The sequence below is a fragment of the Podarcis vaucheri genome (genome assembly GCF_965113315.1).
Source record: "Podarcis vaucheri genome assembly, chromosome: 12".
NCBI classification, from domain to species: Eukaryota; Metazoa; Chordata; class Lepidosauria; order Squamata; family Lacertidae; genus Podarcis; species Podarcis vaucheri.
The window spans coordinates 56117406-56127798 of NC_138750.1; the positions used below are offsets into that span (position 1 = coordinate 56117406).

The following is a 10393-nucleotide window of genomic DNA, read 5'->3' on the forward strand; positions in this document are numbered from 1 at the left end:
GATAGATAGGTTACAGCTAAAGCTTTGCAGCAAGGCGGCACCACTCAGGGTTGTGGGTTCAAGTGTCACATTGGGCAAAAGAATCTCAGGATCATGAATGGACAGAAGATTCTTGCATTGCAGGGGGTTGGACTACATGACCCTCGTGGTCTCTTCCAACTCTACAATTCTATTATCTTGCTCTCCATCACAGGCATAGAACAGCCTCTCTCCTCAAGGAAATTTGAAAACTCAATGAGCGGAGGTTGAGATTCCTAAGAATTATCAACACCCTCAGCAAACCACAATTCCCAGGATTCTTTGGGCAACAGTAAAACAGCTATAAAATGGATATAGGTTAATATAATATAACCTGAGAGGGGTAACGTCACACAAGTCACTCTGTGATGCTTGGAGGGAACAGGGAAGTACAAACAGAAATCTCAAACAGTGTAGTTATTTCATGTGATTCCTAAATCCTATTCTTGGCAAGCTGTATTAGCCTCTCTTGGAAAGCTTACCTTTAGGTGCTCGGGAAATTATTTCTGGGTCCGTGATATAATCTTCAGGGCAGATTAAATTATGGTCTTTAAGAAGCTTGCTATCCACACACCATCTGAAGGTAGATCTCACTATGGCATGCACATTTAAAGAGAGGTTAATGTTAGAGAAAAGACAGCAGTCCATCAGACAGTTGTTTATCGTTTACAGTGACCATTTCAATATAACTCACACGAACACACACACACAAAAAGGACTATCAATCCAGGAAGACGTTAATATGTAAATATTCAGAAATGCAGATTGTTCAACACTTAAAATGGTAAAGCTCCCCATATCATTAACTTGAAAATCCCCTTAGTGCTATTTTGGGTCAAATAAGTAGTTTGTAATGCTGCAATCTAAATTTGTCTCAAATCCGTAACTTTGCTGATTAAATTAACCCTTTCCCTGTGAACCAGAAGGAAGATTTTCCTTTTGCCTGTTGACATAAAATAGGAGGCTGCATAATGATTGATTTCATATTCCTATCTTTTTATGCAGTGCAGGACACAAAGTGGCTCACAGCACAAACTAAAACAGACACAACGAAAAGCGCAATAAATACAAATATTAAAAAACAAGTAAGCAATCCTATTAAAAATAGCACCGAAAATACTTAAAACCACTGGAGGTTTTGAAGCAGAGGTTGGATGGCCATCTGTCATGGATGCTCTAGTTGAGATTCCTGCATTTCAGGGGGTTGGACTGGATGACCCCTGGGGGTCCCTTCCAACTCTATGATTCTAAAAGCACACAACCCCTGACCCTTAGAAGTCCTTGCCACAGCAGCCAGTTAATGGTCAAAGCCCTGCCAGAGACAAAAAAATGTATTTGCTTTCTGGAGAATGCAAAGCCAAGAAGGGTCCAGCCTAGCCTCCCAGGGAAGGGATTTCTATAACCGGAAACAGTCAGCAAGAAGGCTTTCTCTTGTGCTCTCACCAGAGATGCCTGTGGAGGTGGCAGGACCAAGGCAAAGGCCTCCCCAGAAGATCTCAAACTGTCGCTTCCCTCACCTGGTGGCATTTTAATATGAGAGTAGTTCTCTGGAACCTCCATTTGACATAAGTTCACAATCCTTTCCTCTTCCGCTGCGGCTCTGGCCCTTGCCTGGATGATGTGCCTTTCTAGCATGTCTGCTTCCGTCAGCCGGCCATTATATTCCTTGTGGACCTGAAGCGGCAACCAGATAATTGCTGATTTACTAATGTAAAGCAGCCTTCCTCTGCCCAGTGGCACTACAGATGCATTGGGCTACAGCTCCCGTCAACCTCAGCCAGCACAGCCTGATGGGAACTGTAGTCCAAAATGTTTGGAGAACTGCAGAAGGTGGGCATAAACCTTCAACAGGTTCCCAGAGGCATCTGTAAAGCAATCAAAGCATTTTTTAAAAAATTGCGCTCAATCGTAATTTGCCTTGATGGAGGCAATAGAGGCAAACACCTGTTGTACAAAATTGGTGGCAGTGGGTGGATGGGAAGAGCTTTGCAATGTTCATGTAAGTCTGCACCAACAGCCAACCTGAAGAAGAAAAGATTACTGAGTGTGTGCATGTGTAGAGGCTTGTTAAGTTATTTCTTCTTCTTTTTTAAATGAGGCTTGTTAAATTATGATCAAAGTGGAAAGAGGGAATCGCAAGACATTACTCTTTCATTACTAGAATTCAGGCCCTTTTCAATCAGGAAACAGACTGAGAGCAAACAGAAATAAGTGCTATGCACCAAACATTTAACCTGTGGGACTTACTGCCACAAGATGATCTCACAGCCACTAGCTTCAACAGCTTTTTAAAGGGGTTAATGGAGGATAGGTCCATGAAAGAACATAATAGCTATAGACTGTGAGGGGAATGAGACTTTGTGCAGACAACTAGGCAGTGGCTTTTTCCGCCTGCCTTGCCCCACCCTCCAGCCCTAGCAGCCTTCAGAATGGAGTTGCTGCCAAAAGCATTATTACGTGTGTCTTTTGATGAGCTGAGGGGAAATTTAAGAGTCATGGGGGTGGAGTATATGTCTGTCGTGTGTGTGTGTGTTCCACAGTGTTGCTAGGTTTGTTTTCAGTTGTTAGTTTGTTAATGATGTTAATACAGTGGTACCTCTGGTTACAAACTTAATTCATTCCAGAGGTCCGTTCTTAAGCTGAAACCATTCTTATCCCGAGGCGCGCTTTCAATAACGGGGCCTCAGCGTGCGATTTCTGTTTGCATCCCGGGGCAAAGTTCGCAACCAGGAGCAGCTACTTCTGGGTTAGTGGAGTTCGTAACCCGAAGCATGCGTAACCCGAGGCGTTTGTAAACAGAGATACCACTGTATTGTTTTTGTGGATTATGAGTGCTGTAACACTTTGTGGATATGACTTTTGTCGTAGCTGCGCTGTTTAGCTTATTTTTTAAGTTGTTTTGTTAACAGTGTTTTATAGAAGGTGGTTGTTTTACTGGTGATTTGTTAATTATTCTGTATGATTTATGCTGTGATGTCCTAGTACATTGTCCTTTATTGTTTGTAAGCCTCTTCGTGGCAAAGAAATTCAATAGATGAAATGAAATGAATAGACTGAAGCTCCATTTCAAGAGGCAGTGAGTGCCCTTTGCTGATGACAACATGCTCAGAGCAAACTCAAATATGTACTATTTCCAACCCTGGCATATGAGTTTCCTTCCAAGGTACTGAATTTTTGCTGCCAGCTAAAGATCCATTCTGCCACCATAGCTCAGTGGCAAAGCATCTTTGCTTGCAGAATTCACTGGTTCAATCCCCGGCATCTCCAGCTAGGGCTGGGAAAGAGCCTTGCTTTGTGGCTGAGTGAGGCTTTTGTTTATCACTTTTATATCCAGCCTTTCTTCCAAGGAGCTCCAGTCAGAGTACACGATTCCCCTCCATTTTATCTTCACAAGATAAGGTAGGTCAGGTGTGATGAAAGTAATAAATAATATTGGTATATATATATATATATATATATATGCTTTCGTAGATTTTCACGGGTACAGGAATGCAGGTTTTGGTGTCTTCGGGTGTCTTCCCGTGTAAGAGTCGGGGTGTCTGGGCGACGTTTCGACGAGGTCTCACTCGTCATCTTCAGGCTGGTGCTTTCGGCTTCTTGTTACTGGAACAGAGCAGAATCTGGTGTTTGAGTTCCTATAAATACTGTTGAGGGGTGTGGTGTATAGCCTCCAACGTTCTGGGCAGGGAGGAAGTTCCTAGATTAGTGTGCCTTTTCTTCTTTTGTTCCTTAATTACTTGAGGGATATCTTGGGTGATTTCATGAGTGATATTCTGAATACCACTGGGTGGGTCATTAAGTGTAGATTAGTTGCTAAAGCTTTCGTGTCTTGACCTCTTGAGCTTGTGAAGAGTTTTTCTGAGAAGATGGCTGTGCTGCATTTAGTTGTGCTCTGGCTTGGCTTCGTGTATAGGGGCGAGCTGTGATTTTGTGCCTTGTGCCAGCCAGATCTGTGTAGGGATTGCAGGGGGGTGCAGCATCCGGAGGTGCCACTATAGTTTGGCTACTGGATGGAGTCTGTAATATGTCTGTGGAGAGGGTCTGGGTTTGGGTCTGGTGTGGTTGATTGGTGACGGCGTTCTGTGTGCCTCTGGTTCTGGTGTCGGTTTTTGTGGGGAGGGCTAATTTCCAGATGTCTGGCAGGCGGGACGTGTCGTCACGCTTGTTCATGTTGTGAGGGTGTTTCTCTATCTCGATGGCTTCCATGATTATTCTCTTGTGGTGATGTTCCATGTTAAAGAGCAATTTGGAATCTGCAAAATTAATTTCGTGTCCTGTTTCTTTCATGTGTTGGAAAAGAGAGGAAGTTTTTTCTTCTTTTTTGACGGCATTCTTGTGTTCTGCGATACGTGCATTTATTCGTCTGTTTGTTTGTCCAATGTACGTGGCTGGGCAGACTTTGCAGGGTATTTCATAGACCCCTTGGTTTTCCAGCTGGATTTTGTCTTTTGGGTTTCTGAGGATATTGGCTATTTTTTGGTTGGTGCAGAAGGCTGTTTTGATATTTGTTTTGACACCCCGACTCTTACACGGGAAGACACCCGAAGACACCAAAACCTGCATTCCTGTACCCGTGAAAATCTACGAAAGCAAATATCTCACCTCTACGGGGAGGAAACCTTCCAGCTGACAAGAACCTACGAGAAACTAGAAATCCGAAGAGCCACCATCTTATGTGATCTCCTGTTCCTACGCAACTGCCGAGACAACAACTTAACTCCCACATGCTTCCAACTTAAATTCCACTCTAAAACCCCAGCTACCGAAAGGATCCTGAAACGAACTGAACTATCCCTAATCAGAAACGAAATACATAAGAAAAGATACCTACTAAACCAAACCAACAAAGATCTGCTCACTCTTCACCTCAAACTATGTAACAAAATCCACCCTGCACTCTGGGACAAATGCAAACAACTAGCCGTCTGGAGAGCTGAAACTGAGACCTCACATAAGACAGACAGACACACCAACAAACTCTACAAACTAGAGAAACGCCAGAAGCCCAGCCACCCTCCACAACAACCCATGAAACAAACAGTACATAACATATCAGACAGGATCCTCACCCCAACTGAAACCAAAGTACTCTCCAAAGGTTTCAACTTTGCAGTCGCCCCGAGACGCATCCCCACGGAAAACATCATATGCGGAGTCGAAGCTAGCCTGACCAAAATCGACCCAGATGAAGCCAATAAAATCAGACTTGAAGTCACCAACATCCTCTGCTCCAGCAAACCACCCAGAAGCAATTTACACAAAGAAGAACAGAAAGCACTCACCAACCTGAGGAAAGACAACAACATAATCATTCTCCCAGCAGACAAAGGCAACGCCACTGTTGTGATGAACACATCGGACTACCAAGCAAAACTATCAAATCTACTCCAAGACCCTACCTACCAACCTATAAAAACAGATCCCACCACCTATCTGGAAAAAACCACCAAATCCAAAATAAAAGCCTCTCCTATCAGTGAAGAAATCCAGCTAAGAATCATCCCCAGAGAAAAATCATCCAGATGCCCCAAACTCTACGGTCTCCCCAAGATACACAAAGAAGGAACACCACTCAGACCAATAGTCAGCTCCATAGGCTCACCTCTACAAAATCTCGCTAAATTTCTCGCTAAGCAACTTCAGCCCTATGCAGAATCCATCGCTTCACACGTTACTAACTCCTTCCAGTTCATAGAAACAATAAAGAAGCAATACCTACATCCCGATGACCTTCTTGTGAGCTTCGATGTTGTATCTCTCTTCACTCAAGTACCCATTAATGAAGCCTTGACAGCCATCCAAAACAAATACAATCCCCCCAAATACATCCTGGACCTGACCAACCACTGCCTAACCAACACGTACTTCATCCACAATGGACAAAGATACAAACAGATAGAAGGAGCACCTATGGGATCACCCCTCTCACCGGTCATCGCAAATTTGTACATGGAACACTTTGAAACCAATGCTTTAGACAAGTCAGAACACAAACCCAAACTTTGGCTCAGATATGTTGACGACACCTTTGTAATTTGGCCACACGGGAAAGAAAAACTGGATAGCTTCCTCACACATCTCAACAGCCTACACCCCAAAATACAATTCACTATGGAAATAGAAGACAACAACCAACTCCCCTTTCTTGACGTCCTAATCTACAAAAAACCTGATGGCTCCCTAGGACACACTATCTACCAGAAAAACACACACACCAACCGCTACTTACATGCACAATCACACCACCACCCTGCACAAATAAACTCCGTAGCCAAGACTCTCATCTCCAGAACCAAACGCCTGGCTGACAAAGACCACTTGACAACTGAGTTACAGAATCTCTCAAATGTGTTAATCGCCAATGGATACCAGAAAAACAGGGTTACGAAGCTAATCCAAAAAGAAACACCCCCCAAAAACCAAGACACAGAAGAAAACAATGGCATGGCCCTCCTTCCTTATATCAAGGGCACTACAGACAAAATTAGCAAAATCCTCCATAAACACAATATCAAAACAGCCTTCTGCACCAACCAAAAAATAGCCAATATCCTCAGAAACCCAAAAGACAAAATCCAGCTGGAAAACCAAGGGGTCTATGAAATACCCTGCAAAGTCTGCCCAGCCACGTACATTGGACAAACAAACAGACGAATAAATGCACGTATCGCAGAACACAAGAATGCCGTCAAAAAAGAAGAAAAAACTTCCTCTCTTTTCCAACACATGAAAGAAACAGGACACGAAATTAATTTTGCAGATTCCAAATTGCTCTTTAACATGGAACATCACCACAAGAGAATAATCATGGAAGCCATCGAGATAGAGAAACACCCTCACAACATGAACAAGCGTGACGACACGTCCCGCCTGCCAGACATCTGGAAATTAGCCCTCCCCACAAAAACCGACACCAGAACCAGAGGCACACAGAACGCCGTCACCAATCAACCACACCAGACCCAAACCCAGACCCTCTCCACAGACATATTACAGACTCCATCCAGTAGCCAAACTATAGTGGCACCTCCGGATGCTGCACCCCCCTGCAATCCCTACACAGATCTGGCTGGCACAAGGCACAAAATCACAGCTCGCCCCTATACACGAAGCCAAGCCAGAGCACAACTAAATGCAGCACAGCCATCTTCTCAGAAAAACTCTTCACAAGCTCAAGAGGTCAAGACACGAAAGCTTTAGCAACTAATCTACACTTAATGACCCACCCAGTGGTATTCAGAATATCACTCATGAAATCACCCAAGATATCCCTCAAGTAATTAAGGAACAAAAGAAGAAAAGGCACACTAATCTAGGAACTTCCTCCCTGCCCAGAACGTTGGAGGCTATACACCACACCCCTCAACAGTATTTATAGGAACTCAAACACCAGATTCTGCTCTGTTCCAGTAACAAGAAGCCGAAAGCACCAGCCTGAAGATGACGAGTGAGACCTCGTCGAAACGTCGCCCAGACACCCCGACTCTTACACGGGAAGACACCCGAAGACACCAAAACCTGCATATATATATATATATATATATAGGGACGCAGGTGGCGCTGTGAGTTAAACCGCAGGGCCTAGGACTTGCCAATCAGAAGGTCGGCGGTTTGAATCCCCAGGACGGGGTGAGCTCCCGTTGCTCGGTCCCTGCTCCTGCCAACCTAGCAGTTCGAAAGCATGTCAAAGTGCAAGTAGATAAATAGGTACCACTCCGGCGAGAAGGTAAACAGCGTTTCCATGAGATAATCTGGTTCACCAGAAGCGACTTAGTCATGCTGGCCACATGACCCGGAAGCTATACGCTGGCTCCCTCGGCCAATAAAGCGAGATGAGCGTCGCAACCCCAGAGTCGGTCACGAATGGACCTAATGGTCAGGGGCCCCTTTACCTTTATATATTTCTTCGAGATACTTCCATTTTGAACAGGCACAAAACAACCCATTTTCCTGGTTCAAATCATAGCACCGAGTCTACAGGACTGAATGGAGAGATTACCTTTTGCAACTCTTTCACAAACTGCTCATGGTGGGAATTGTCTCCACCACGAGATTTGATCATATTTTCGACTGTGTTCGCTGATATGAACTCTGAAGTATACATCTGCTTAAAGACACTTGCCAGCAGATGGGAAATGTCCTACAGAGAAAGAAAATGAAGATTTTTTTTTAAAGCTTTGGAGACTGGATGTGATTTTGAGAATATCTCAGAAGGGTCCCAGAGTGAGGAGGACTAGGCATTTAAATAAAATGTAATAAAAATGGGGAAATAATTACTAAAGACTTTATCTCATCACCATAATATCAGCTGACTCAGAAGAGGTTAACCGAAATGCCAAACAATACCACAGTCTGCAATGATAACCTTGATAAACGGGATGTATAGCAAACTTCCATTAAAAGTTGAGATTCAGCTAAAAACAACTGTTTGGAGGGTCAATGTGGAATTTAAAAATTGCTGGATGGAATGAAAAAGTTTATTTAGGTACAGTATATGTTTAAACCATTTTATTTTATTTTTAAATCCAAAGCAGTGCACAAAATTTAAAAAAACAACATGCAATACATAAAACAACATAAAGCTTCGTCTCAAAATCTGCTGCAAACAAAACAGCTCCCCAAGCACTCTGCTCACATTGTTTACTCTGGAAAGCAGGTGTCAGTAATGATTTTCAGATTGAATACCTTTTGGTTTACACAAGGCTTTTCACCTGCAAAATACACCAGAATAAAAAAGCGCAAGGGATAACCCTTCCCCGCCCTCAAAACTAAATCTCGGGTGTGTTGCGGAAGGAAAGGCACTCTGCACGCGCTCAGAGGAGTCAGAATCGCATGCGAAGCTCCCTCCAAAAACCAAGCGCGCGGGAGTCGAAACTTCCTCCCCGCCCTCAAAAAGCCCCAAACTCCTCAAATATGAGAAAGAAGGGCTCTCTGCACGTGCCCAGAGAAGCTCTAGCCCATGACGCGCGGGTTTTGTCGAAGGGGCTCGGAAGGGACCCCCGAGGGTCATCCAGCCGAGCCCCTCTGCAAGGCGGAAACTTCTGACCCAACGAGGGGGTCTCGAACCCACGACTCCGGGAGGCTCACCTGAGTCAGCTCCGAGGCCGGCCTGTGCCTGCCCATGGGGGGCTCGGGGCTCTGGCGAGCCATGGCGCCTCCCGCTGCCGCCGCCCGGCGAAGTTTCTCCCCGTTGCTAAGGGCCCGCTTCCCTCGGCCCTTAGCAACGGCGGCTTCCGGCCTCACTTCCGCCTCTGCCTCCTCCCCCTCCCGCCCAGAGAGGGGCGTGGCCGAGCAGGCTCCCCAACGTTCTCTCCCGGAGTCCCCGTTTGTTCCTCTGCAGCGGGAATGCCTCTGAGCATGGGCAGAGTGCCTTTCGTCTCCGCGGTTTTATCTTAAACGGTTCAGCCCAGCGCTTTGCAATGAGTACTCAGCCCGGATCTGATCTAGGGGGCTTCCTCCCCTAGGTGAATGTGCACGGGGCTGTGCGCTTCTTTTTTTCCATTTTTAGGCTGAGGAGCAGAGGGTGGGTGGCGAGAAGGGAAAGAATTAGGCGCCCCTATGAGCCTTTCAGTGCACACAAGGAGGATATATAGTCCAAGAATTGGAAGGGAACCCTGAGGGTCGTCTAGTCCAACCCTTACAACACAAGAATATCAACACACCTTTTGTAGTCCTCATAGCCCAATGGTTGCCATTAATTGGACTCTGAATTGATTTTAGAATGAATTGATTTTAGAATGTATTTCAATTAAATTATTATGATTTTATGTACACTGTGTTATTTTTACTGTTGTTAGCCGCTCTGAGCCCGGTTTCAGCTGGGGAGGGCGGGATATAAATAATAATAATAATATTAATAATTATTATTATTGTTAACACTCAGTCCCACATTCAGTTCGAAACCATACCAGACCTTGCTTAGCTTTGCAAATGTGGTAGCAGTTATATGTATCGGTATATGCGTGTGTGTGTGTGTGAAATTTCATAAAATATATATACCACTTGATTGTAGGAAAAAACCCTCAGAGATCATGCCCTTTGTTTATTTTGATTTAATTTTAAATGCAAGTGCAAGGTCCTCAATCCAAAACAAATCCGGTCCCTGTGCCTACTACTCTGAGCTGTTAAATGTCAGTTCCATCACTGAAATCACCCACAGAAGCTGCTTTGATTGGACCCTGAGTTGGTGAAGCTGATGTAACAGTCAACACAAAACTGAACTTTCAATGTCAGCCGCCCGGTCTTGTGGCATGCTCTCCCGATGGAAATCCAGTAGGTGTTTTTGTATTAATTTTTAAGTGGTTTTTTAAAAACAAAAAACAACAACAAATGTTTGCTGGAAACCTTTCTGTGCCGCCAGGCTTATGCAGACAGC

The 10393-nt window shown here is 44.6% G+C and overlaps 1 protein-coding gene across 2 annotated transcripts in view; it reads right to left on the reverse strand.

Annotated features, from left to right (window-relative positions):
- Positions 1–9241, reverse strand: part of DLEC1 (DLEC1 cilia and flagella associated protein) — a 54855-nt gene extending 45614 nt beyond the window's left edge. For both annotated transcript variants that reach the window (XM_082192145.1, XM_082192144.1), the window contains exons 1-4: positions 9106–9241; positions 8018–8158; positions 1536–1692; positions 501–611 (exon numbers count right to left, since the gene is read on the reverse strand). In XM_082192145.1, the coding sequence (XP_082048271.1) occupies positions 501–611; positions 1536–1692; positions 8018–8158; positions 9106–9168 (472 nt within the window). In that variant the 5' untranslated portion in view covers positions 9169–9241. The remainder of the gene's footprint in view (positions 1–500; positions 612–1535; positions 1693–8017; positions 8159–9105) is intronic.
- Positions 9242–10393: the final 1152 nt, after the last annotated feature.